At 56.0% G+C, this 24549-nt stretch overlaps 5 protein-coding genes across 7 annotated transcripts; 1 reads left to right on the plus strand and 4 right to left on the minus strand.

The window, feature by feature from the left end:
- Nucleotides 1-144: 144 nt before the first annotated feature.
- LOC144083170 (S-arrestin-like) lies at nucleotides 145-3620 on the minus strand. Its single transcript, XM_077610733.1, has 14 exons — nucleotides 3363-3620; nucleotides 3199-3259; nucleotides 3067-3111; nucleotides 2576-2775; nucleotides 2414-2473; nucleotides 2275-2345; nucleotides 2047-2185; nucleotides 1830-1914; nucleotides 1623-1695; nucleotides 1310-1447; nucleotides 1144-1221; nucleotides 1044-1058; nucleotides 827-879; nucleotides 145-539 (listed from the first exon to the last, which is right to left on the minus strand). Exons 1-14 carry the CDS (start codon nucleotides 3618-3620, stop codon nucleotides 406-408), a joined length of 1410 nt encoding a protein of 469 aa, XP_077466859.1. The 3' UTR covers nucleotides 145-405.
- LOC144083167 (autophagy-related protein 16-1-like) lies at nucleotides 3563-9810 on the minus strand. The gene is made up of 20 exons (XM_077610729.1): nucleotides 9516-9810; nucleotides 8762-8989; nucleotides 8601-8694; nucleotides 8401-8506; nucleotides 8059-8132; nucleotides 7907-7976; nucleotides 7666-7847; nucleotides 7523-7591; nucleotides 7370-7447; nucleotides 7228-7287; nucleotides 7054-7156; nucleotides 5533-5638; nucleotides 5081-5151; nucleotides 4933-5004; nucleotides 4726-4846; nucleotides 4558-4663; nucleotides 4272-4421; nucleotides 4146-4193; nucleotides 3885-3986; nucleotides 3563-3770 (listed from the first exon to the last, which is right to left on the minus strand). The coding sequence occupies exons 2-20, from the start codon at nucleotides 8865-8867 to the stop codon at nucleotides 3677-3679; spliced, it is 1812 nt and encodes a 603-aa protein (XP_077466855.1). The 5' UTR covers nucleotides 8868-8989; nucleotides 9516-9810; the 3' UTR covers nucleotides 3563-3676.
- On the plus strand, nucleotides 9286-11250 carry polr2d (RNA polymerase II subunit D). Its single transcript, XM_077610763.1, has 4 exons — nucleotides 9286-10038; nucleotides 10420-10600; nucleotides 10917-11012; nucleotides 11086-11250. Exons 1-4 carry the CDS (start codon nucleotides 9729-9731, stop codon nucleotides 11162-11164), a joined length of 666 nt encoding a protein of 221 aa, XP_077466889.1. The 5' UTR covers nucleotides 9286-9728; the 3' UTR covers nucleotides 11165-11250.
- Nucleotides 11251-11396: 146 nt separating this feature from the next.
- On the minus strand, nucleotides 11397-16566 carry abcf3 (ATP-binding cassette, sub-family F (GCN20), member 3). Its single transcript, XM_077610726.1, has 21 exons — nucleotides 16407-16566; nucleotides 15519-15666; nucleotides 15339-15415; nucleotides 15202-15257; nucleotides 15023-15120; nucleotides 14832-14945; nucleotides 14365-14631; nucleotides 14191-14271; nucleotides 14061-14120; nucleotides 13887-13943; nucleotides 13778-13800; nucleotides 13467-13522; nucleotides 13185-13385; nucleotides 12999-13075; nucleotides 12879-12923; nucleotides 12527-12659; nucleotides 12358-12446; nucleotides 12181-12272; nucleotides 11986-12118; nucleotides 11824-11911; nucleotides 11397-11671 (listed from the first exon to the last, which is right to left on the minus strand). Exons 1-21 carry the CDS (start codon nucleotides 16480-16482, stop codon nucleotides 11513-11515), a joined length of 2130 nt encoding a protein of 709 aa, XP_077466852.1. The 5' UTR covers nucleotides 16483-16566; the 3' UTR covers nucleotides 11397-11512.
- Nucleotides 16567-17667: 1101 nt separating this feature from the next.
- Nucleotides 17668-24448, minus strand: ints4 (integrator complex subunit 4). 3 transcript variants are annotated; one of them, XM_077610715.1, is made up of 23 exons: nucleotides 24191-24448; nucleotides 23395-23589; nucleotides 23186-23303; nucleotides 22787-22999; nucleotides 22631-22707; nucleotides 22517-22567; nucleotides 22366-22454; nucleotides 22195-22288; nucleotides 22016-22087; nucleotides 21633-21807; nucleotides 21142-21347; nucleotides 20890-21032; nucleotides 20680-20795; nucleotides 20461-20594; nucleotides 19912-20066; nucleotides 19723-19816; nucleotides 19525-19605; nucleotides 19307-19440; nucleotides 18884-18943; nucleotides 18636-18795; nucleotides 18324-18467; nucleotides 18137-18257; nucleotides 17668-17974 (listed from the first exon to the last, which is right to left on the minus strand). In XM_077610715.1, exons 1-23 carry the CDS (start codon nucleotides 24242-24244, stop codon nucleotides 17769-17771), a joined length of 2892 nt encoding a protein of 963 aa, XP_077466841.1. In that variant the 5' UTR covers nucleotides 24245-24448; the 3' UTR covers nucleotides 17668-17768. The 3 variants fall into 3 exon arrangements, with proteins under 3 accessions (XP_077466841.1, XP_077466839.1, XP_077466840.1); XM_077610713.1 differs by having other exon boundaries at nucleotides 22168-22288; nucleotides 24191-24444; XM_077610714.1 differs by having other exon boundaries at nucleotides 19307-19437; nucleotides 22168-22288; nucleotides 24191-24402.
- Between the last annotated feature and the right edge of the window lie 101 nt (nucleotides 24449-24549).

A 24549-nucleotide genomic window follows, 5' to 3' on the forward strand; every position in this document is an offset into this window, starting at 1 on the left:
AAGGGGAAGCAGAGCACCGGCAGGCCTCGTTTGGTGGGTGTGGCTGGGAACCGGGCCCCGGTTGTCCCCCGAGATGGACAGAAAGTAGGTGGAGCCAAAACGTCCGTGCAATCCCTTTCCATCCGAAGCCCTTTCCAATCAATAAAGTTTTTTCCCAAAAGACGGGTGCATCTTTTTATTGGTATCATCTGCTTTGTCAGAAAAGGAGTAAAAGTTGCTCCCAATGTTTTTCAAAGTAAAAGCAAAAAGTAAAAGCTCCCAAATATTTTATCTTAAAATAAAATTGACTCCATTGGCTGTTCCGACTCACTCAGTGGCAAGCAACTACATTCTCATGAGGAGTTGAGCTTGAGCCTACGCTTTTTGAGGTGGCGACAGAGCCATCGGGTTGCTATAGCCGCCATTTTAGGGTCGGTCCTGGTCCCGGTCCTGTTCCTCCTCCTCCTCGTCATCGTCGTCTAGGTCTTCTCCGATGACGCCGCGGAGATAAGAGCGTTTGAAATCTCGGAAAGTGATGTCGTCACACTCGCTCTCCTTGGCTGAAAACACAAACAAACGCGCAACCTGTCATGTCACCAACTCGCTTGCAATTGCACAATAGGCCAGAAGAGGGCGCCAACCCGGATTGCGTAAAAGGCGCAAATGTGGCCCGAAGCCGCCCGTCAAGAGATGGCCGACGACGCGGCGGGAAGATGAGCCGATTAAAGCGGTCGCGCTCCGGCTTTGGACGCAGGGAGATTTACAAAAAGCCCGCTCAGCGTTTCCGAAGACTTGACGCGTACGTTGTCACGTACGTAATTGCATTAAGCGAGCGGCGGGCGCTTACCCGCTCGGCCTTGAGGGTGCATCAATTTGAACGGGAGCTCCACGCGCACTTCGCTGCGGGCCGGGAGACACAGCACGACAAACTGGCGTTAGACTCCGCCCATCGGCGACACCACGTCAACGGATGGGATTGATCAAAAGGCTTAGGGCCCGTCCGGGTCGCTTCCTGCCCATTTTAGGGCCTATCCGCGTCCCAGATCTAAACGCCGGTAGTTTACCTGGATCCCAGAGGCCTGGGCGGGGGGAAAAAAACAAACAAACAAAAACAAAGTCAGGAGCGGTGGGAGGACGACGGGGCGTCTTTTTCAGCGGGCTCACCCCGCGGCCGTCATCTTCAAGATCATCCTGTAGGACACCAGCATGCCCTGAAGCTCCTTCAGCACCTCCGGCTTGACCCTGAAGGCGGCAAAATAAAAAGGTCAACGTCACCGGGCTTGGCGGCCCGCCGGCACACCGGCCGAGGCGCCCCCCCCTTCCTCCGTACACGCTGGAGGAGGCCAGGTTGGTGTCTTGGTGCTTGAGGTGGCCGTCCAGGGCCAGGCCCCGTCGCTCCTTGTTGGGCTCCAGGCGCGGGTACAGGGCGTACGACTTGATCCAGCTGGAGCCCGGCGCCGCGCCATCGCTGTGCGTCAGTTGGAAGAAAAAAAAACAAAAACCAGATGACTAAGTGACTTCCACTCCGGGGTGGACAAAAGAGCGCCTTCAGTAAAAGTGCAATCAGGAAATGTTAAGCAAACATTGTTGCACCAACCCTTTTTGCATACTCACTAAGATCTAAAGCAATCACTATCCCTCACCCGGTTTCCTCTCTGGCCACCGTCTTGACGTATTTGTCGTCGGAGTAGAGGATGACGTTGGTGACCTGCTCCACTGCCCACCATAAAGATACGTGGAGAGCAAATGAGTTGGACCCGGGAGGCGAGGAACCACAGAGAACCAGGAAGGGGAACCAGGGAGGTGTGGAACCGGGGAGGCGGGAGGAGCCGGCTGCCGACGGACGCTACCTGACAAGCTGATGTCCTTCACGGTCCGGTTGGAGGAGTTGGCGATGGCCACGTCGGCGCAGACCGGCTCGCCGTGGTAGAACGTCTGAGGAACACGAGAGGCCTACGCTCAGGCCCCAAACCTCAAACCCAGATCCCGCTTCGAATGGAACGGTCGTCTATCGAGAGTGACGACAAATCGTCCGTCCGTCCGTCCTATCCGGATACGACCACGGACCTCTTTGGCCAGACGGAGTTTGACGCCGAGCGGTTGGTCCGACAGGAGGAAGTGGAAGGTGGTGTCGGCCGCCGGCGACGCCTCCACGTCTCGGGGGGGAGCGCGCTGGATCTTACGGATGGCCAGCTCCACGCAACTCCTGCGCCGGCCAACGAGAAGACCAAAGTAAATGATGGGCCGGTTGCGCTTTCCTATCGCTCCAAATGTCGGACGCTCTTCGCCAATCACCGTTTGTCAGCGGCGTGCTGTTGCGAAGCGTCCGCGCAGAAGGCCTTGACCTGGAACTCCACGGCGCATTTCTGCAGGCAAACAAAGGTGGTCGGCGCGGGGTCCGGTCGGACGGGGTCCGCCGGCCCCCCGGCTCCACCTTTCCCACGTCCGACGGCGCCGGCTGCAGCGTGACCGAGTTGGGCAGGTTGTCCGGGAGCTGCGGAGAAAGATGGCGCTCAACGCGAGGGACAAACCTGGGCCAGACCCTGGCCACATTTGACAAAACCGGGAGGGCGGGGCTGGCTTGCGAACGGCCCACCTCCAGGAAGAAGGGGAAGGCGTCGGGCCCCAGTTTGGCCAGCAGCTTCTCCTGAATGGGGCCGCCCACGCGGCGCCGCCCGTCCACCGGCGGCGGATACACCTGGCGGCTGAGCGCAAAGAGGTCCCGCTGGAGGGCCACGCCCATCACGTCGTCGCCGCGCCGCCCGTAGCGGAAGGTGCACGACAGCGTGACGTAGACTGAAAGGAAAGTGTCGAGCGGGACGGCCGCCATGTTGGTCCAAGCCATCGACGACGGTCGCCCTCCCACGTGTGATGGACGACGCGAGTCCGTCGGCTAGACTAGACCGCGCACTTTTACCAGAAAAGAAACATTTCGTCTGAGGAAGTCTGAAAGTGGTACGTGGGGTGCACTTTGGTTGGAACTTATCGCGCGAGATGAGCTGCAAACATTTGCTTCAATCGGACTGGACTATTTGTGTCAACTGTGAAGAATATTCCTTTTGCATGAGCAGATGACCTTCAACTGACCTCGTTTGTCTTTCAGCTGCGACGCGTCCACCACGATCACCCCGTCTGAGTGGGAGGAGGCAAGGGGAACTGAGTGGGGCCAAAGTTGGGACCCCGAGGCACCAAAAGCTCAAACCCGGATCGCCCACTCACCGACGGGATCCACGTGGTCGCCGTGGTCCACAAAGTCCCTGTTGGCCATGTAGATGGCCACCTGGGCGGGAGCCAAAGAGGAAGGAGTGTGTCGGATGGGCAAAACAGACTGGGTGACGGACTTGGCCGCCCCCACCTACGGTTTCCTTCAAAATGGAGCTTACCGACTTGTCCCGAGAGACTTTCTTGAAAACGACCAGTTTAGGACTCATTCTGAGGACGAGCGTCTCCCAATGTCCAAAAGCGCAGAAGCGCCAGCCCAGTCCGTCTGGATTTATAGCGCATCGCGGGGCTAAGCCGCTTACGGCCGCGTCTCTCCTTGTCGGTCGCTGACGCGGAGAAAGGACGCGAGGACGGACGCCAGGACGGAAGTGGGACGTCTTTATTGAACATTGAGCCAACGTGACGGCCAAAGGATTCATCTTATGTACATGTGGTTAAAAAAAAGGAAGAGGGGGAAAAATAAAAGTAGACGGCGTCAGACGTCGGACCAGAGGACGGCCTTGCCGCCCTTCTCCACGCTGCTGACGTACACGCCCGAGGGCGACCAAGACACGGCGTTGATGGGGGAGCTGCACAGACAAAAAGCCAATACCATTTAGTGTCACCGGTTGCCCATCTGAGGTCAAATGCCATCGTGGCTTTTATCCCCGAGGGACATTTTCAGAGGTGGAGCCTCAACTCACTTGTGATTGCCCTCCAGCATTCTGTCCAGGTTCCCCGTCAGAACATTCCAAACGTACAAGGTTCCGTCCGCCGAGCCGCCCGCCACGTAGCTTCCGTCGGGGCTAAAAAAAAATAATTCAAAGAAGAGTTAAGCTGGCCTGCGCCAAAGCGAGGGCTCGAGATCATTTCGGCCGCCAGAGACCCAATTGACGCTACGCTTGTCTTTTTGCCATTAGCTCGGTCCAGCACGACGGCTTGAAAATCCCATTCTTTTTCCCCACCTGAAGGCCACTCGGGTCCAGTCGGCGCCGCACTTGAAGCCCCGAGCGCTGGAGGAGGACGAAAGACAGATGTGAGGCCTGCCGGTCGCCGTCGGCCACGTTTGAGCGATCGCTCGGGCGGCCGACCTGAGGGTCTGTCTGACGGCGTTGGCACGGAGGTCCACGATCTTGAGCAGGTCGTCCCTGGAGCAGGCCAGAAGCTCGGTGCGCTCGTGGTTGAGGTCCAAACAGGTCACCCGACCCATAAGCTCCAGCTCCAGCACCCCGCTCTCCGCCCTGTCGCGGCACAAACGGTGAGACCGGGTTTTGCGAGGCCGCCGCCGCCGCCACGGACGGGTTTACAAAAGCTTAAGTTTTGGGGCGAGCTGCACATTAGCGCAGCTACAAAACAGGTGGCGGACGGACGGACGACCTGATGTCCCAGAATCGGATCTTCTTGTCAAAATGGCCGCTCATGACGCACTGCTCGGTGCAGGCGATGTCGTTGCAGCTGGAGCCCGTGAAGACCGTTTTCATGCCTGAAAAGGGGTCGTGTCGAGGTCGGGTCGGGCCAGGTGGCGCTCGGCGACCCGTCACCTACAGACTTTGCTGCGGAGGTCCCAGAGTTTCAGGGTGCGGTCGTAGCTCCCTGACACGATGCGGGCGTTGTCCAGAAGGAAGCGGGCCGACAGGACCTTGCCGCTGTGGCCCGTCAGCGTGTGCTGCGAAAACCCAAAACGTCCCAAATGAAAAGCTTTGCCACCAACCGGCCTGCCATTGGCCGGCCACCGGGCAGCCAGCCACCCACCCTCAGCCTGTAGTCCTCCAAAGTCCAGATCCGACTGGCAAAGTCGTTGGAGGCGGCCAACAGGAAGGAACCCTGAAACCACAGCGTCGGCCCTCCTTCGGCTTTGGGCTTTGGAAGCGGCGGCGGCGGCGGCACGACGACCACTTACGGCGCTGTCAAAGTCGATGCTGGTGATTCCGGCGTTGCTGCCAGTCAGCGCTCCTTTGGGCTCGCAGCGACCTGTCGGCGAGCAGAAGAGAGCGTCATCGGCGTCCATTTTCCCGGCGGGCGCGAGCGGGGGGAAAGCCAAGGTCTCAGATTGAAAACTGATTATCACGGGCCCCGCCCCTCCCGGCCCGACGCTCGCGGGATTTCCGGCCGGCCGTGTCGGAAGACCCGTCCGAGGAGACCTACTCGCGGGCTCCCCGTGGGACGTCGCTTCCCGTGGGATTTGGCGGCGCGCCGAGCCCGCCGCGCACGCGGGGGCGCTTGCCCGCGCGCCCGGCGGGCGGGCCGCGGCGAGCGTCGGGCGGGAGGTGGCGGCGGGGCCTCAGACCTTTTACTTTCTCATCACAGACCTCGACGACAAGGGGTTAGGGTCGACCCTGGGACGGGACCTACCCGAGACCAGCTCCCACAGCTTGACCCGGCGGTCCGTTCCCCCCGTGGCCAGGAGACGTGAGCTGGGCCCGAAGCGCACCGCGTTGACCTCGCCGTCGTGCGCCTCCTGGACGAAGGAGACAAGCATGGTTTGGCGCTTTCTACACACGTTGAATGGTTTCCGTGTCATTTAGAGAGACCCAGTTGTGGGGAAACGGGGAGAGTGCTTTTTTATTTTTTTTGCTCTGTCATGAAAGCTTTTACGTAAAAGCTTTCATGACAGAGCAAAAAAAAAAAACAGACAGGGATTTCCAAAATACAAAAGGTGAGGCAAAAGCCAGAGGCTGAAAACTAGGCTAAAGCTAGGCTAGGCTGTGACTGGCAGAAGGAGCGAAAAGAAGTTGAGCTCTCCTCTCCCAGCCCATCCCCCATTCACGACTCGTTTATCGAGAGCCAGGTGAAAGCAATTGCACAGAGAGGAAAAAGGACCAAGAATATATCAAGTGCATGGCCCACAGTTTGGTGGAGCTGTACTCTTTAACTTGGGTTCTTTGCACTTTTTATTGTATTTATTTTTTGGATACGTATATGATTCAGTGAATCAAACTTTTCACCTTTTTTTGGAATGCAAAACTTTTTTTTTGCTCTCTGTCATGAAAGCTTTTACGTAAAAGCTTTCATGACAGAGAAAAAAAAAAGACAGGGATTTCCAAAATACAAAAGGTGAGGCAAAAGCCAGAGGCTGAAAACTAGGCTAAAGCTAGGCTAGTCTAGTCCAGGCAGTGGCTGGCAGAAGGAGCCAAAAGAAGTTGAGCTCTCCTCTCCCAGCCCATCCCCCATTCACGACTCGTTTATCGAGAGCCAGGTGAAAGCAATTGCACAGAGAGGCAAAAGGACCAAGAATATATCAAGCGCAAGGCCCACAGTTTGGTGGAGCTGTACTCTTTAACTTGGGTTCTTTGCACTTTTTATTGTATTTATTTTTGATACGTATATGATTCAGTGAATCAAACTTTTCACCTTTTTTTTTGGAATGCAAAACCTTTTTTTTTTTTGCTCTCTGTCATGAAAGCTTTTACGTAAAAGCTTTCATGACAGAGCAAAAAAAAAAAAAAAACAGACGTATTTCCAAAATACAAAAGGTGAGGCAAAAGCTAGAGGCTTAAAACTAGGCTAAAGCTAGGCTAGGCCAGGCAGTGCCAGGCAGAAGGAGCCAAAAGAAGTTGAGCTCTCTTCTCCTCTCCCAACCCCCAACCCCCACCCACCCACGACCCACGGCTCGTTTATCGAGAGCCAGGTGAAAGCAATTTCCAGTGACAAGCACAGAGAGGAAAAAGGACCAAGAATATATCAAGCGCAAAGCCAACACATTTTGGTGGACCTGTACATTTTGGCTTGGGTTCTTTGCACTTGTTTTTTTTTATACATACGTATGTGATTCAGTGAATCACACTTTTCACCATTTTTTTGGAATGCAAACCCCTTTTTTTCGCAACCGTAACCGGCAGAAAAGGCCCACCCTCCCCCGTACGCCGTACTCACGAATACGTGCAGCGCGGCGGACGGGACCCGGACGTCGGCGGGGGCTCCCGAAGGCGCCTCGTGGTTTTCCGGAGACGTTCCCGGAGAGTGGGCGCCTCGCCGCCTGCCGGGGGAGGAGGAGGAGGAAAAGGTCACTTTGGCAACCCACGGCGGACGGCATGGAGGCACACGCACCCAAAGATGTTGGAGATGGAGTCCAGCAGACCGCCGGGTGGCACTTGGGAGATTTTCTTACTGCGAAGCAAAGCCCCGGACCATTACAACCGGGTGGGCGGGGCTGTCGACCACGGTTCCCCGGCGCGGGCCTCGCCCCCACCTGGGAGTCCTGCCGTGCGGCGGGTTCCGCGGCATCTCCCCGCCGGCCTCCTCGGCCAGAACTTGGATGTCGTCGTCCCTGGGGACGAGGCGAAGAAGAAGAATGAGACGTGAGCGAGCGAGCGCCCGTCCAATCGGCGGCGAGTTTGCTCACGGGTCGACGACGGGAAGCGGCTCTTTGGCGGCGTCGGCCAGCTCCTTCTGCAGCTTGACCTGTCGCCGTCTGGAAGGAGCGCGGATGGCGGTTGGGCGTGGGGCGCGGTGGACCCCCGCCGCCGACCCACCCCGTCCGTCTACCTGCTGTCCTTCTCGTTCTCCGCGTTGAGGCGGTTGGCTTCCTGGGCCTTCTCGGCCATCCAGCGCGAGACCAGCTCCTGGTTGTCCTCCGTGGTCTTGCGCAGTTTTTCCTCCAGGGCGCCGAAGGTGATCTGCAGGGCGTCGTACTCGTCCTTCAGCGTCTGATTGGCCCGTTCCAGGTCCTAGGGGGGCGAGGCGTTCGGGTGAGGAAAAGGACGACGGCCGTGGGGAATCCGCCTACCTGCAAACGGCTGCGGAGGTCTCGGCACTCTCCCCCCAGGTCGTCCGTCTGCCGTTGGTACTCCAGCATCCTGAAAGAGGCCAGGCGAATGGGTCGCTCGGTCGCTTGCCCGGCGTTGTGGCCCGGCCGCCCCGCCCCGGCCCGTTACCGACTTGGCCTCGTTGTTCTGGATCTCCTTGTCCTTCTCCCGGATTAGGAGGTTGAGCTCGATCACCGTCTGGGCCAGCTGCGCGTACACACACACACACAAACTTTGGTCAAAGGCACGAAATGTGTCAGTTGTCGTCCTTTGCATTTGAAAGAAGCTTGACGGCCATTGACAACGACAGGCGTCCGTTCCAAAAGTAGAAGAACAAAAAGGAAGTTGTCTGAAATAGCGGCCCATTTGCCCGATAAGGTTGGCCCCTACACTTTGCATCGAGTCTCGGGGCGTGGCCCACAAACGCCAAGCCGGACGACAACAGACGGCCAATCGGCCAGGCGCCCCCGCGTACCTCTCCTCGTTTCTTGTGCAGCTCGGTGAGCTCCTCCTGGTGGCGAATCCTCATTTCGGCCATCTCCTGCTGAGGCACCGTCGCGGGCCCGCCGCCCGTCCCCGCCCTGCCGATGAAAAGACGCTCAGTGGAGAACACGGAGGCCCGGCGGTGGCGCCTTTGCCCCTCTCTCGCTCTGGCTGGCTCACTCGCTCACTCACGTGGCTTCGTGGCCTCGAGCACCGTCATACTTGTCCGCCTGGTAGCGTTCGGACAAGACGGCCCGCAGGTCCGACTTCTCCAGCAGACGATTGTCTGAAAGGAGGCAGATTGGTTTGGGCCGGATGTCTCTCTTTGGGTCCGTCGGCTGCGCCGCACTCACACTGGTGGATGAGTTCCTCGAAGCCGTGGCGCTGCAGACGATCCCGGAGCCTGAGTTGCTCGCAGACGTGCCTCTTCCACGTGCGGGCACCTCGTCCATGCGCCATGACGGCCCGGAAGGACGATCCCGTCGGAAATCCCCCCGCGTCGCTAAAGTCCGGAATCGGCGCAGACTATTGCACCGTACACAGATTCAGTTTCCAAACAACAGTTGTCCTCCCAAAGATGGCTGCCAAAGACAAAAAAACGATTTCGAAATGAATGTTTTCTTCCCTCACAAAAATAGATATCCCACACGTCTCAGGAGAAGAATGTTATCGGGCAACACTAATGAAAATTGAACTTCATCTCGATACTGAGAAAGTAATGATACAGCACCATGACCAATAATAGGACGTGTATCCCCATTAAAGGGATAGCAACGATTTATTTACCTTTGCTCCCAATGGAGGATAGGCTTGTAGCTTCCTTCCCATTGTCAGTCACGTGGTGAGGGCGCCACAACATTGAGACGCTCGCGTGAACCATTTTACGTTTAAACAACGACCGTACGTCTTTTTTTGCGAGAGTTCCGATGCTGACCAAAGTAACACGACGATACGGAGAAATGCGAAGAAGCGGAAGGAGAGAGCTTTGGAGCCAAGAAAGGCTCGCTCCGAGAATCGTGACTCAACATGTTAGCAATGCTAAAGTAGCCGCGAAGACGGAGGCTTAACTGATATTCCGAGCAGGTCACGGACGCATTTGGTTCTTACCTGCTTGTTAAGGGACTTGTCACGCTCGTTTCCGTGTCCCGTTAACGTCGTTTCGCGTGTCGACTCAGCCGACATCACTTTCTTCCCTGGGCTCCATTTTGACTGTGGAGCGCGCTACTTCTGAGCCGTCGCGTGCGAATGACGTCACCGTAGGGACCCGTTTAGTAGTTTACACGCGGGCCGTGCCTGCCATTGACGACGCTAGACGTGAAAATGGTTTTGCCCGGGATGGGGCGAACGTTGGTTCATTGGGAAACAAGAGGGCGTAAAAATGCGGCCGGCCCCCTTTCGTTTGTTGGGCTCCCGGCCACCAGATGGCGCGCGTGTTTCATAACGAAGCGGAAGCGGAAAGAAAGTCGATTTCAAGCTGGGAAATCGCGCTGCCGTTGTTGTCAGGTTTTTTTTGTCAGGTCGTCCGCGTCTCGTTTGAACGCCTCCCTGCCCGGCCGGATGGCGGCCGCGGGCTCGACGCCGAATGTCGGCGATGTGGAAGAAGACGCCTCGCAGCTGCTCTTTCCAAAAGGTGCCCAAGTTACACACGTCGTCTCCCTCCCCTTCACTCATTGACGGCAAGAGAGCAATGAGCTTTAACGAACAAACGAGCTCTTTTTACAATTCGACTACACGGCCACTATGACATAGTCATTTGGAAGAGACGAAATCAATGTGTGTTAGTGCTGGGTTTCTCCCTCGCGATACCGATGATCTCACGGCGTGGCGATACAACAATTATTTGCCACACGGGCCAGGAAATGTCTACAATAGTCTAGTACTACGTATTCAAGAGAGCAAAGCGTTTCTAAGTCAATAAATAAAGGAGTCAAAAATTCCGCTTCTTGGGAATAGCAATAACATGCCAAGTGTGACCCGTTCCAATAGTTTTGACGTCTACCCCCGTTGGCAGAATTTGAGAATTCGGAGACGCTGCTGAACTCTGAAGTGCGAATGCTGCTGGAGCACCGCAAGCAGCAGAACGAGAGCGCCGAGGACGAGCAGGAGCTCTCCGAGGTCTTCATGAAGACCCTCAACTACACCGTGCGCTTCAGCCGCTTCAAGAACCGGGAGACCATCACGGCCGTCCGCAGGTCAGACGCGCCGCCCGCCCGCCCTTTTCAGGGACAATGTGGGATCGACCGGGCGTCGGCAAAAGCACGCCGGCCAGTGGCTACTCAAATAAGGCATCCAGTACGCCGCCAATGGCTACTCAAATACGCCATCCAGATTCTATTTAGCCGTCCGATCCAATTGAAGTGGGAGGCGTGGCGGCGCAAGGACAAATGTTCCTTGGCCGCCACCCTCCCGGTTCAAACGGATCGACCCAGATGAAGCGACGCCTTGGCGGATTTAAGAGTTTTCTTTCTGGTGCCGAGAGGTACTCACGGATTGTCCGTCTGCGACCAGTCTCCTCCTGCAGAAAAAGCTGCACAAGTTCGAGCTGGCCAGCCTGGCCAACCTGTGTCCCGAAGCGGCCGAGGAAGCCAAGGCCCTCATCCCCAGGTTGGTCGGTCGCCGCTCCCACCACCGCCACCATCTTTCCCACCCACCCTCACCGATTGTTTTCCATTTGAAGTTTGGAGGGCCGCTTCGAAGACGAGGAGCTGCAGCAGATTCTGGATGACATCCAGACCAAGAGAAGCTTCCAGTATTGACAGAAGATGGTTCCCAGTTTTCTCATTTGTTCGTCATTTCCTGTACAATTGTGACCGTTTTGCTAGTAAACTTCCATTTAAAACAATGAGGTTTTATTTTTGGGGAAATATCATGCCTAGTTGGGTGGAAAAAAAGTATAACTGAGCATTGAAAAAATGAGGCACTTTTAAAGTTTGTGATAAAAATAAAATGATCAACTCTAACTAACCTTCAACCCAGTGAGGAAACCAATTGACGGTGCACATCGCGTGCATGCTTTATTTTGTTAGTAAATAGAACATCTGCACGTTAAAATGAACAAGGGAGAAGGGGGGGGGGGGTTAACAATAAAAATATGCAGGGGGTCTTCACAGGTAGCCCTCTTTCTTGAACTGCTCGTGGAGGGCTTCGCGGTACTGGTCGAAGCCGCCGTCCATGCGCCAAACTCGCCCGCCCTCGCACACCCACAGTTCTTTGCACACCATCCGGATCAGGCGCTCGTCGTGGGACACCAGGATCACGCCGCCCTGATGCACACACAGTTCCATTGGCCGGGTTACAATTCAAAATAGTAAACGTTAAGACACACGATGGCCAATGGACGTTCGAGCCAATTGCCAGCCCCGACCCTATGCGCTCTCGCGTCCGTCGGCCAACGTGTCGGACGTCAAACACTGACTTTGAACTTGTTGAGGGCGTGGGCCAGCGCCTCGATGGTCTCCATGTCCAGGTGGTTGGTGGGCTCGTCCAGAATGTAGAAGTTGGGGCTGAAAGAAAGAGGGAGGGAGGGAGGCGGGGTGAGCCGCTGCCGGTGCCAGTGCTGTCGCTGCTTCGGGCGTACCTGGCCATGGTCATCTGGGCAAAGGCCACGCGGCTCTTCTGGCCCCCCGACAGGCTGGCCACGGGCCTGGTAGACAGCTCCCCCGTGATGCCGTAACCCCCCAGCTGGTGGCGGTATTCCTCCTCCGTCCGACCTGGCGTGGGGGTGGCGGCGGTCAGTACGCCGACCGCATGTCTCAATCGCAGCTTGACCTACCGGGGAACTTGTTGAGGAGCAGCTCCACCGAACAGACGTTAAGGTCCAACTGGTCCACGTGGTGCTGGCTGAAATACCCGATCTTCAGATTTCTGCAATATCAAGAATGGCCGCTTTGGTGATCGGTTCGGGGGGGTCAAAATTTGGAACGTTTTACGGTTCGGAGGATCATCTCGCCTGTGCGCTTGTCGGATTCCGCCGACGGGCGTCAGCTCGCCCATGAGGAGCTTGAGGACCGTACTCTTGCCGGCGCCGTTCTGACCCACCTGCGCGTTGGCCGGGGGTGACAGACAGATAAGATTGGATAAACGGATGGGCGGGCGGGCGGTCAGACGAACCGGCGTACCATGCAGACGCGAGACTCCAGGTCGGCCGACAGGTTGAGTCCGGAGAAGAGGCGTTGCTCGGGTGTGTAGTAGAACTCTACCTCGTCCAACTGCAGGATGGGGGGAGACAGCTTGTCGAAGTTGTCCGGAAACCTGATGAAATGAGAGGGTTGCAATGCCGTCGTTGACCACACTTCAAAATCAGTCACAATTGATTTTGTCCGCCACGGATGTCGCCAATTTCAATGCGAGCGAACCAAGGAAGGAAGGAAAGGAGGAGCCAGCCGGGAAGGTTGGCCCCAAGCCCTTGCCCTCGCATGAATCGGACGCTCTCGTGGTCTAACGGCCTTTCGGCGGTGGCGTCGGCTTTACCTTAAAGCGACCTCGACTTCTTTCTCGATGGGCTTGAGTTCGGGCCTGGACGGAAAGCACGGCGTAAGTCGTCGGGTCGACGCCAACGGCCGACCGCTCGCTCGCCGCGCCGCCACTTACAGTTTTTCCAACACTTTCAGTTTGCTCTGCACTTGGGCCGCTCGGTTGGCGTTGTAGCGAAAACGGTCGATGAACACCTGAAACGCACGGACAGCCGTGAGCCGGGTCGGAGCGCGTGGCTAATTGCGGCCGCAGATATTGGCCTCCTCCGCCGTCATCTCCCGAGTCCGTTGGCCGGCGCCTCACCTGGATATGTTGTCTGTACTGCAGCTGCGCCTCGTACTCCCGCTGTTGGTTCTTGAGTCGATCATCTTTGGTTTTGACAAAGTTCTCGTAGTCGCCCCGGTAAGTGTCCAACCTGTGCGAGTGCAGGTGCACGATGTCCGTCACCACCGCGTTCAGGAAGTTGCGGTCGTGCGACACCACCAAGATGGTGGATTGCCACGTCTGGGGGAGGGAGGAAAGCCCGCGTCAATTCCGGCCCACCCGCGCCGGCCTCCGGAGGCCCGCCGCGACGGTGGCTAAAACCTGCAGGTAGTTCTCCAGCCACAGAATGGCGCTGACGTCCAACATGTTCGTAGGCTCTGGAAACAAGTCGCTACGTAAAAGGCCAATCGATCCGTTGCGCTCGACGGCGGCCAATCAATTAAGCGCACAAAAAGTAGGCCTCTTTTCTGTCGGTGTCGGTGCGACACGAGCACGCGCATATGGACTTCTCCAAAGGCAACTACTAGATGATGTGTCATGACTAGTTTGACGCAAAACGTTTTTTTAAGTCGGGTTTCTCCGTTCCACGACGCAAAAAGGCTCCGGGGTTGAGCAGAGGTGGCGTGACTTACCGTCCAGGAGCAGCAGGTCGGGCCTGAGGACGGAGAGGGCACAATGGTCACACGTCAGCCGACGGCCAGCGCGTCAAAGAAGCGGGCGGGCGTTTGGGCGGGCACTCACCGGGCGAAGAGCGCTCGCGCTAACGCTAACCTCATTCTCCAGCCGCCGGAAAACTCTCTACGCACACAAGCACACAAAATTCAGAATGGATGGATTTGGATTGGTTCGGTCGGTCGGTCGGTCGGTCGGTGATGAATTATTGTGGCCTGCGCGTACACGCACGTGTCAACTCACTTGGTGGGCTGCTGCTGCATTTTGGGGGAAAATCCCAGACCGGCCAGGATAATGGAAGCTCTGACGGGACGACAAACGCACGTCAATCCAAGTCGGTCGGTAGGCGCGGCTTCCGCTCCACGCCGCTTACCGCGCAGGGGCTTTGTCGGCCTCGATCTCTTCCAGTCGGCCATAAATTTCCGACAGGCGAACGCTCTCCCCGCCGTCCGCTCTGAAATAGAGAGCCCGGCACGAAAGATCAACGGCGGTTTGACGTGAACATCCGTACGATCGGTTAAAAGCGGTGGAATGCGGCGGCACTCACGTCCCGTTGGCGACGCGGGCGTTGAGGCGGGCTTCCTCTCGGAGCAGGCCCTCCCGGAGCGTGTCGCTCTCCAGGACGCTCTGGAGCGCCTTGGTGTCGTCGCCCGCCACTTCCTGCTCCACGTGGAGGATGGAGATGTGCGGCGGGACGCGCAGGCTGCGGCCGGCCAACATCTTCAGCAGCGTGGTCTTGCCCAAGCCGTTGCGGCCGATCAGACCGTAGCGTCGCCCGGCCGCCAGGGACAGCTCGGCGCCCTGGAGGAGACACCTGACGCGCACGCGCCCCCGTTAGCTCGCCGTTAGCATTGTCCAATGATATCGGCCGATTTTTGGGGGGTGGGGGGATCCATATATCGCCCGCCCACTATGTCGGTCGGTTAAGCTATAAAAAGCATATCCGCTGACACTAGGTCCAAAAATAAAGTCCATTTAACGGCGACGACTATTAATAAAGGGTTTTGGCCTCACCTCTCCCCGAAAGACACGTCAAAGTTCTCGATGCGGATGTCGTAGCTGCGGTTTTGCTCGGCGCGCCCTTCTTTTTTACTGCTGGCCTGACTGGCCGACGCCTCCTCCAGGACACTGCGGGCAAAGGCGCCACCGGTTAGCGTAGCGTGGCGGCTAAATGGCACGAGACGGACGGGGGAGGAAAGACGTACAGTGGGCCGGGCGTCTTCTGCGCGTCCTTCTCGTTGCGCCGCTCGTTTTTGGCCTTCAGCTTGGCTTCGGCCTTCTCCAGTTTCTTGGCGTCCACCATCTGAAAGACACGTACACGTACACACGGGACGCTGGTTTTCACATTTTCCAGTTGGACCATTGTCATTGGCGAGGTAGCTACCGTGTTCTGGGCGCGCTTCATCATCCAGATGCCTTGGACGTCGTCATTGGCCGAAGCTAGAGAGAACATTTTGCGCGTCAGCTTGACCCCGCCCCTAAAAAGCCTTTAAAAAAAATAAGAATGCAGGCGCGGCTCACCGGGCTCCACGGACATCTGGGAAAGCTGCACCGGTGTGTCCAGCAGCACCTGACGCTGGGACGATGGACAGCGGCTTCTGAAGGCAAAGGCAAAGGCGGCGGCGGCGGCGGGCCATTTAGAGTCTGCGGGAAAGGCGACCCCCGAGATGGAAAGCGGCGCCCGAGCGCGGCCTGGCTCACAGTCTCAGCGTGTTGAACATCCGCAGACAGATGTGTCGAACGTCGTCCTCGTTTTTGCTGTCGGGCGACACCTCCTGCAAGACGCCGCCCACGGCCTCGAACACCTCCTCGCCATCCTCGAACTCGGCCCCGCAGCCGTCCAACACGCCTGAGCACAAAAAGGTCGAAATAAATCAAGAAAATATGAATAAACATAGAAAAAAGACGGGCATTGAAATAACTGTGGCCGGGCTACGTTTGGACCTGGGAATTGGAGCTTTTCTACGAATCTCTCGTGACCCGACAAAGCGTAACTTCTTGGCGGAGATTGTTTGACGTGTCATCTATTGGAACGAGGAGTTTCCACATGAATTGGACGTCTATGGTGCTTTTCATTCTAATTTGTCCCTTTCTGAAGTACCACAACACACACTGTCCAGTGAATAAATGACTCAGCTATTGCTAACTTTAACAAATGAGTCCAATCACGCTGCTCTGCTGTCACATAAATGTCAAGTTAAATGACCCACGGAATCTTGTGAAATCACATCTTTTGGGTTTGACAAAAGGATTAAAAAAATGCCATTTCACTTTCTGCGTTTGAAATCCCGCTTGCCTTGATTTGAAAAAGAAAAAGATGGAAGAATCGGCCGGCCTGGAGGCGAGTAGCCGGCAAGGGAGCACCAAACTCGGCCGTGCCCGTCAGCCACGCCGGCTAGCTTGTAGGCTAACAGGCAGACTCGGTTCAGACAGCCAACCGGATAGACAGCCGAACAGCAGACCGGCAGACCGGCCGACCGGCCGACCGGCTCGACACGCTGTTCTGGCCCGGAAGAAACCAGCGACGACATCCCTGGCTTAAAGCGACCGGGCACCCGGAGTACAAGGAGCGTAATTTGGGGCTCTCACCTGTGATATAGTCGTACAATTCAGAGTCGATGTCAGGAAACTCGCTCCTCAGGATCTCCACGTACGTTGCCGCCATGATAGTCAGACGCCGCGACCGGACCCGGACCGCCAGCGCATGGTGCGCATGCGTTATACCGGCGCGTGGACTTGTGGGAAAAGAAGTCTTTCAAAAGTCCAAAAAGGACTCAAGGTTCGATGGGACGCCCAGCACTGTCGAAGGCATAAAATGGCTGAAATACTATGAAAGAAAATCAACTTTAGAATGTTATTTGCGGTCTCAACAAGTGTGTATCAGACTTTTTATTCATTAATCTACTCTTCATTAACATTATTAATCGACAACAACACTATCAAATGTATTAATTACACATCTATGTATGTTTATAAAACACATAACAAAAAATACATATACTATATACACTTACTGTAAGTGTATATAGTATATGGGGCCCCCCATTTAACATATGGGGGTATATTAAATGGGGTTGATATAATAATATACCCCCCATTTGATATAATAATACTAATCTTTGTGGTGCAGAGGTTCATTTGCCTGACTGCCATGCAGGCAAGTGTGGTTCAATTCCTGGTGTGGTGTCATTTTCCCTTAAATAGAGACGACCGTGTGTAGTCAAGGGTTTCCAAAAACGACAAGGTAAGGTGTGGCCACTTCATGGTGTAGACGTTTGTTCACCTGACTGCCATGTAGACAGTTGGGGTTCGAATCCCAGTTGGGAATCATTTGACCCTTAAATAGAAACAACCATGTGTAGTCAAGACCTTCCAATAATCACAAGGTAAAGTGTGGCCACTTCATGGCGTTGAGGTTCGTTCCCCTGACTGCCATGCGGGCAGGTGTGGTTTGAATCCCGGTTGGGGAACATTTTCTCTTGACTTCCAATACTTTTAGCAGCGTCGGTATCATGTGCCGTTGTGAGCATGCGCAAACACGCAGTGAGGACGAGCGGCTCGTCTAATTTATCCGAGCCGCTCGTCCTCACGGGGTGCTGGAGCCTATCCCAGCCAGCTCTGGGCAGCAAGTGTGGGACAAGGAAACCAAAAACCAATCACTCATAGCTAGGCGCATTGTCGTCTTCTATTAGCTTAGTGTGCATGTTTTGGGGATGTGGGAGGAAGTAGCAGAGTACCCGGAAAAAAACCCACGCAGGCAAAGGCGCTTAAAGAGCCGGCCGGCCGGGGCCAGGCCAAACCACATCTTCTCCTTGTTTGTCAGCGTCGCAACTGAACGAGGATACTTGACTTGAATTTGGCCAAGCGGATTTATTTTAAAAAACAAAACAAAAAACAATGACCATGTATAGAAAGTAACGTCTCTGTCGTCCTTCCCCTTAAAAGTGCGGGTTAGCGTCTGGCGGGTTTGGGCACGATGAAGACTTTGACGGGCTCGCTGAAGGGGATGGTTCCCTCGGCGCCGCCCTCCACCCCGCCCTCCGGTGACGGGAGGCCGTCGGGGCCGTCCGAGCCGTCGCCCCACGCCGTCTTGGAGTCGCCGGGAAAGGAGCAGGAGCCGTAAGCCAGCAGGAGGCGCACTTCTACCTGACAGGGCTCTGCGTGCGAGACGGAGTCAGTAAGTCAGCCGGAAATGCCCCCAAATCCACAGAAAGATACTCCCAAAACAGACAGGAAATGGCATTTTCAATTCACAGACAAAATAGACCTTCCTCATTTCTACGCTGAGGGGGGATTGGGAACTTTGCGAGTCATCTCACCTGTCCAGGCGCCGTGCGACAAGTAGATCTGGGTGATGAGTCGGTGGCGCTGCGGTCCCGGTTGGCGGAAATCCCCGGGCTTGGGCTGGATCACGTGACTCTGTCCGTCGGGGTAAACCACCTGAAAAGCACCCCGTTTCTTTTGGGCCCCGGGAGAGGGAAGGCACGGCGGCTTGACGTCACTCACCTCCACTTTGACGCTATTGTGGGGGTCGCGGACGTGCTCCAGCGTGGCGTCCACGTCCAGCGCCAGCACCAGGCCCGAAGTGAACTTGAGCGGGTTGTCCGACTCCCCCGTGGGTTCGATGATGTTGGCCGTGGCTCGGTGGAGCTGAACCGCAGAAAGATATAGCGTGCGCCAAAATGGCATTTCTCAACCGTGTGGTAAAACGGGCTTTCCCGGCGGCGGCGGCGGCTCGCCCCGTGTTCATCGCTGGCTTCCTGTTCATTTTTGGGGGCACTTCCCGACTTTTTCCAGGGCTGCAATTTCAACCCTTACCTGAGGCGGGAGCGCGAGCTGCGGCAGAGCGCTCTGCCTCAACGCCGTCTGGAGGATCCGGACCAGCTCGGAGGGTTTGCGGGCCGCCGGTCGGCGAGCCGCCTCCGCCAGCCGCTCGGCAAAAGCGTCCCGCAGGTGAGGCAGCTCGGCCGCGAACAGTCTGCCCAAGGAGTTGGGAGGAGTGAGCTCGGTGGACGGCGACGGACGGGCGAGGGGGTGAAAGAAAAATAATGATAATAAAAAGGTACCTGTGGAAAGAGTCCAGCTCCTGCAGGAACTTTTCACAAGCGCCGAGGAGATGATCCTCCCTGCAGGAAACACACAGACACACGTGAGCACACATCCATTGACCCGTGTTTTGATTTTACGGTCACTGCCTGGGAATTTTAGTCACTTCCTGTTGATTTCTGGCTATCTTCCTTTGTAATGGTCTCCTTCCTGGGTGTCTCCCTGTGTATTTCTCTCACTTGCTGTTGACATAGGGGCATTTCTGGGTCTCTTCCTGCCTCATTGGATCTGGATTCTTGTTAAACTGCTATGATTTGTGGGTATCTTTCTATGTCATTGGGTCTTTCCTGTTGATTTGTGGAGCTATCCCACGGAGTATTTTGGGCCTCGGTGGATCTATCGACAAGGACAATTGAGTGGGCACACACACATCTGCGACTGACCCGCGAGCGGCACGAGCGGCGAGGACCAGGCCGAGCGCCCGCGCCTGCAGGCGCACGTGATGGATGACAGCCAGCTGTCTGCTCTGGAGGCCGCTGTACATGAACTCCAATTTGTAGCTCTCCTCCAGAACCTGCTGCCGACACAAGCGCGCAAAGACGGATGGCGGGCGGTCAGCGAGAGCCCGGAGGCGGGGGGGGGAAACGGACGGGGCGCCCACCTGTCGAGCGGCGGCCGCCGCCGTCACGTTCTGCTGGGGGCAGAGGGGCACCGCCGTCTTCCACAGCTTCTCCTGCAGTGCCTGAGAGAGACCAGAAATTGTCACCCATTGAAAAGATCACCAAAAAAAAGAAAACATCTTTCGTTTGCTTCGACAAAGATGAAATCTGGATTCTTTTTTTTCTTTTTCTTTCGGCACCTTGATGAGGAGAAGCTGGCAGCGCAGGTAGGTGGCGCAGAAGTCGGCGGCTCCGGCCAGCTCCGTCTGCAGCCGGCCCAGTCTCTCCAAGTCCCTGAGGCGTCAGAGGCGCCGTTTATTTGTTTTCGTTGCGGCAGAAAAGGGGCGGTCCACCGAACTTGGGGGGCGGGGGCGCTGGCTTCCACGTACCGGATGGTGAAGACCAGAAGTTCCCGGGCCCCGGGGGCCTCCAGATTCTGGACGGCGAGCACCCGCTCTAGACTTTGCCGCAGGAAGAGCCGAGCCGACTCCACGCCTTGACAGTCGGCCCGGTCCAAACCGTGGAGCTGCTTCCTGCCCGGCAACTGAAACCGCAATTTCACGTCACGTCGGCAAAACGACTCGGCCCGTACGAATAGAGACTTTTTTTTAAACACCTGTAGCCCTGACCTGATCCAACGTCATTGTTTAGACTCCTTGTACCATGTTAAAAAAATTAAAGATGCTTTAAAAAAAATTAAAAGTGTTTTTTGGAGCTAAACGCCACATTTGCATTCTCTAGCGGTTAGCCAGGGTTTTAACAAAAGAAAGTCGCACAAGAAAAATATGATCTAATATAGACATTATATAACGTGTGTTTGTTTCAATTGCTTTTCATAACCAAGGTCATTGAAAAAGCAAATGTATCAGCTTACGAGCTATTTTCTTTTTTAAAATTAATAAATGTAAAAACGGCATGCGTGTGTTGGCGGTTCTGACCCGAAGAGGCGGCACCAGGTGCGAGAGGCTGTCCCTGAGGTAGGCGTAGTGTCTGAAGGTGTGGTCGGAGAAGAGCGCCGGCATGGTGGGACACGACTGGGCCGCGTTGAACACCAGCACCAAGACGGCGATGTCTGACGCCGACCGACGGTCAGGGAGAACTGGCTTCGTAAAGAGCGGGTTAAAAAAAAAGGTCAAAAAGGCAACGTGGGAGGATACAGGCCGGGTCGTCCATGTCGGGTTCCGGGGTGTCAAAGTAAGGGTGCGTGCTGAGGAGCTCCGGAACCAGAGGCAACACCAGCATGGGGTGGCGCCCGCCCAAAAACTTCAGGCACCTTCCGAGAACAGAGAAGAGGCGGAGAGAGGAACATTTTCAAAAAAATGTGTTGAAATGCTCGTTGGAACCACTGACGGATCAATCGCTCTCACTTCCAGACGGAGTTGCGATCCGCGGGATACTTGTTGAGATTCTTCAGCAGCTCCAGCAGGGCCAGCTGGACGCACTCCTTGGTGGACACGTTGGCGTAGCAGAGCAGCTCGTGCAAAGCTTCTCGGATGTCGCGAGACGAGTCCTGAGCAAACCGAGTTGAGTGTTAGGTGAGCAAACACGAGATTCGAAGAATGAGGCTCAGAAGGAAGATGGCGCCGTCCGTAGCGGACGACCCCCTCCGGTCCGCCCACCTCCAGCACGGCCAGCACCGTGTCCAGCTGGTCCTCGCGCAGCGTGATGTGCGTGGAGATCTGTCGCAGCACGTGGATGGACTGCAGGCGCACCTCCTCGATCTCGTCGTTGAACATGTCCACCAGGAAGTCCAGGCACTTGTCGGCGAAGGCCGGCGATGAGCCGGCCAGCCGGCACACCGCCTCCACCGCCGCGATGCGAACCTCTGGGAAAAAAAACCACATTCCTTCTCACTGAAACAATATTCCGTTGAATCAAAAGTATTTACACTTTAAAATGGGGGGGGGGGGGGACAGAAAAGCTACACATTAATGCACACTGGCTGCGGATTTTATTGGAAAAAGAATTGCCCAATATTTCCACTTTTTTTTTCTAAATGTTAAAAATACATGAATTATAAATTATAAATATGTACTGCGGGTCAGAATGAAGAGAAAATTTGAAGTTAAAAAGGAGAAATGTTTGTGTTTTTGGCCGAGCCAGGACCTACCAAACATCTCGTCCTCCAGGCCATGGACGAAGGCTCCGCAGGCCCCCGAGGCGATCAGGTTGACCGTGTTGGTGTCCAGCCTCTCCTTGGGGGCGTCGTCGGCCCACTTCCTGCCGCTGGAGAACTCGCCCGAGGCAAAGAGTTCCTTGGCGCGCTCGTGGGCCGTGCGCTTCCTCTGAAAACGGACGCCAAAAAGATGTGTGGCACTTTTGCTTTTTGCTTCATTTTGCGTGCTAGAAATGATTCCCATTGGACTCAAAGGACGCCATGATACATGGGGACAGTTTTGGAGCCATCTGCCCCCCGTTTTTCTAAGAACCGCAGCACGTGGCCGTAGGACGACGACGATACCGTCGGCGAACGAGTCGCAACGATGAGCTCACCCTTAGATCCGACATCAGCTTCTTGTCCAGAGTCTGCTCCAGGAAGTGAGGACTGACGTGGGACATGGAGCCCTGCAATTTTCACAGCATATTCATTCATATTACCAGGGTGCTCTCCATGAGTCGTTTTTTTTTTCATTTCAAAGAAATACCAGCGTTTTGGCGGCTTGCACGCGGACCATCCACGAGCCGTCGCCGACCATGTGGCTGATCTTCCCGAAGGCGTCGTCCGCCAGGCGGATCTCCTCGTTGGACGACGGGATGGGCACGATGCTGGGGAGACGGCCTTTGAGCGCTCGGCAAAGACGGAGGCGGAGTCCGAGGCGGAGCCAAAAACCCCGAGCACCCACCTCTCCGGGTAGAGGACGCTGAGCACCCAAACCATCTGAACGGCGGCCGAGCGAACTTGCTCGTAGTCGTCCGCCAGCAGCCGGCAGGCCTGCGCGTGGGCGGCCATTTGGGTCAGCCGCGGGGTCGCGGGGTGGGCGGGGGTCGTCTCACCTGCTCGTAAATGCCCTGCTGGATCTTCAGGCCCCTCTCGTGAAGCTGCAACTGGAGGAAGTAAGTTAGGAAGGAAGTTTGAGAAGAAAAAAAGTTGGCCCCGTGCTCGCTCACCATGGCTTTGAGGGCGGCGGCTCGCACTCTGGGGTCGCGGTCGGCAAAATAGTCGCTGATGACGCTCGGCACGTCTCCTGAAAAAAGGAGACGCCCCTCTTCCCCGTCGGTTTCCTTCTCGAAGCCACGCCGCGTGGCGCGGAAACGGCCACTCACCGGCAGCCTCGCCCGCTTTGGCCCCGTCGGCGGCGGCGGCGACGCCCCCTAGGCGTCCCAGCAACTGCAGGCACTTGTTCCTGACGCCGAAGGAGGCGTCGGCCAGGTGGCGGCGGCCCACGTCCGCCAACCGCCGGGCCACCGCCGCCGCGGGGATCCGCGCCCCCACCGTCAGCAGCGTGTCCAGCAGCTGCGCCAAAACCTGATGAGACTCTGACAAATAGACCATCGTGTCAAAATGATGGACATAGGCAAAGTAACAACATTGAAGGAAGAGTTTGGGAAAAAAAATAATCCAGATAAAATGGGACGGAAGAAAGATGGAAAAACCGAAAGGGGACGGGACCAGAAGATTTCGAGACAGACAAGGACGGAAGCAAGCAAAGCGTGAGGACGAACTCTCGTTGTGGACGACGGCCAGCAGGTCCTCCACGATGCAGTCGGGAGCGAAGCCCTCGGTGGTGGCCAGCACGCCCATCAGCGAGGCCATCTTCAGCCGCACCGACTTGTCCTTTTCCTGCGCCGGGCCACCACGACATACGGGGGTGAGCCGGCCGTCGACGACTCACGGGGGTGGTCCGGCCCCGGGGGGGGCGAAGAAAGCCCACCTTGTAGTAATGCTCCAGCAGGATCCGCACCACGCCCTCCACGCTCTCGGCCTCCACGGGCTTGCGGGCGAACTGCAGCAGCAGGTGCAAGGCGTCGGTGCCGTTGGCCGCCTTGCACAGATCCACGTGCAGCGCCGCCGACTTGCTGGGCTTGCACAGGCGAAGCTTCTTGGACGGGGCGTCCTCGGCGGGGACCTGCCCGGCGAGGCGGCAGACGTCACGCCGGGATTCTCGGGAGTGCCGCCAAAGTGGCCCCAAATGACCCAGAAACGCCGCGAGCCGAAATGGAATCGTTGTCTTTGACAGTTGACGACGCTAGACGTCCAATTCATTTGAACTGGGAGGGCGCTAAAGAGCCTAGATTTGTACCATTGAATTGCAGCCGATTTAAAACGATATATGGAGTGTCGATAATCTATTGGGATATAAGAAATCGCCGTTTCCCGCTAGAAGTTGTCCCACCACAGCTGTGTACTTACATAAATATACAGCCAAAAGGAAGGGTACTGCGGCGACTGGCCCAAAACCCTTTGTAAACAAAACGGGGGGAAAGCTCGTACGGCTGAATGTTCTATTAACAATGCCAAATGTCCTGTTGGAGTTGTCTTAGCCGGTTAGTCATATCTTACACCAACGCAAATACCTTCTCCACTTGTGTGTTTACTCTCCAAAGCGCCGGTGTTAGCAACAACACTTAGCCGACGGCGGCTAACTTAACTAGCGGGTCAGTATAAGGCTTCCCTCTTAAATGTCGCAAACCAACACAATAAGCGGTTTGTCTCAAAGTTCGTCCTACCTGGACCACCCTGGAGAATTCCTCATACACTCGCTTTTTCAGGTGCGCCGCCATGTCGTCGCCAAACAATCGTTGGCTTGGCTTAGCTTATTTTAGCTCAGCCGAATTGAGCTTGTCTAGCATCGAGCAAGCCCGAGTTTGTCCCTGAGAGTTTTCCGTAGACAAGAAGGCGTAACGCACTCGACGGAAAGACACAACAAAAACAACCTTCAAAATAAATCAATCAGAAAAACGGAGTGGGGGAAAATAATTCAAAAAACATTCATTCATCAGAAAATATATTTAAACCGTTTAAAAAAATAATGAATTCATAAAAGTCTCCAAAAAATGATCATAAATCGATTTTAATAGTACAAACG

This window comes from Stigmatopora argus, chromosome 10 (genome assembly GCF_051989625.1).
Source record: "Stigmatopora argus isolate UIUO_Sarg chromosome 10, RoL_Sarg_1.0, whole genome shotgun sequence".
NCBI lineage: Eukaryota > Metazoa > Chordata > Actinopteri > Syngnathiformes > Syngnathidae > Stigmatopora > Stigmatopora argus.

What these genes read in the sequence shown, in the direction of transcription:
- abcf3 (XM_077610726.1), bottom strand. Translation starts at nt 16,482, where the DNA reads ATGGCGGCAACGTACGTGGAGATCCTGAGGAGCGAGTTTCCTGACATC. An exon ending in GACGTGTCTTTCGGGGAGAG is followed by an intron (nt 14,632 to 14,831) that starts GTGAGGCCAAAA and finishes CGTGCGCGTCAG; the next exon opens with GTGTCTCCTCCAGGGCGCCG. An exon ending in GGAATCCGACAAGCGCACAG is followed by an intron (nt 12,273 to 12,357) that starts GCGAGATGATCC and finishes TTGATATTGCAG; the next exon opens with AAATCTGAAGATCGGGTATT.
- LOC144083167 (XM_077610729.1), bottom strand. Translation starts at nt 8,867, where the DNA reads ATGGCGCATGGACGAGGTGCCCGCACGTGGAAGAGGCACGTCTGCGAG. An exon ending in CCGCACGGCAGGACTCCCAG is followed by an intron (nt 7,288 to 7,369) that starts GTGGGGGCGAGG and finishes TTTGCTTCGCAG; the next exon opens with TAAGAAAATCTCCCAAGTGC. An exon ending in CCGCCGCGCTGCACGTATTC is followed by an intron (nt 5,639 to 7,053) that starts GTGAGTACGGCG and finishes TCCTTCGTCCAG; the next exon opens with GAGGCGCACGACGGCGAGGT.
- LOC144083170 (XM_077610733.1), bottom strand. Translation starts at nt 3,620, where the DNA reads ATGAATCCTTTGGCCGTCACGTTGGCTCAATGTTCAATAAAGACGTCC. An exon ending in CAGCACGCCGCTGACAAACG is followed by an intron (nt 2,186 to 2,274) that starts GTGATTGGCGAA and finishes TGGCCGGCGCAG; the next exon opens with GAGTTGCGTGGAGCTGGCCA. An exon ending in GAAGGACATCAGCTTGTCAG is followed by an intron (nt 1,696 to 1,829) that starts GTAGCGTCCGTC and finishes TATGGTGGGCAG; the next exon opens with TGGAGCAGGTCACCAACGTC.
- polr2d (XM_077610763.1), top strand. Translation starts at nt 9,729, where the DNA reads ATGGTTTTGCCCGGGATGGGGCGAACGTTGGTTCATTGGGAAACAAGA. An exon ending in GCAGCTGCTCTTTCCAAAAG is followed by an intron (nt 10,039 to 10,419) that starts GTGCCCAAGTTA and finishes CCCCGTTGGCAG; the next exon opens with AATTTGAGAATTCGGAGACG. An exon ending in ACCATCACGGCCGTCCGCAG is followed by an intron (nt 10,601 to 10,916) that starts GTCAGACGCGCC and finishes GTCTGCGACCAG; the next exon opens with TCTCCTCCTGCAGAAAAAGC.
- ints4 (XM_077610713.1), bottom strand. Translation starts at nt 24,244, where the DNA reads ATGGCGGCGCACCTGAAAAAGCGAGTGTATGAGGAATTCTCCAGGGTG. An exon ending in AGCGTCCTCTACCCGGAGAG is followed by an intron (nt 22,289 to 22,365) that starts GTGGGTGCTCGG and finishes CCGTCTCCCCAG; the next exon opens with CATCGTGCCCATCCCGTCGT. An exon ending in CTTCTGGTCTTCACCATCCG is followed by an intron (nt 19,817 to 19,911) that starts GTACGTGGAAGC and finishes CTGACGCCTCAG; the next exon opens with GGACTTGGAGAGACTGGGCC.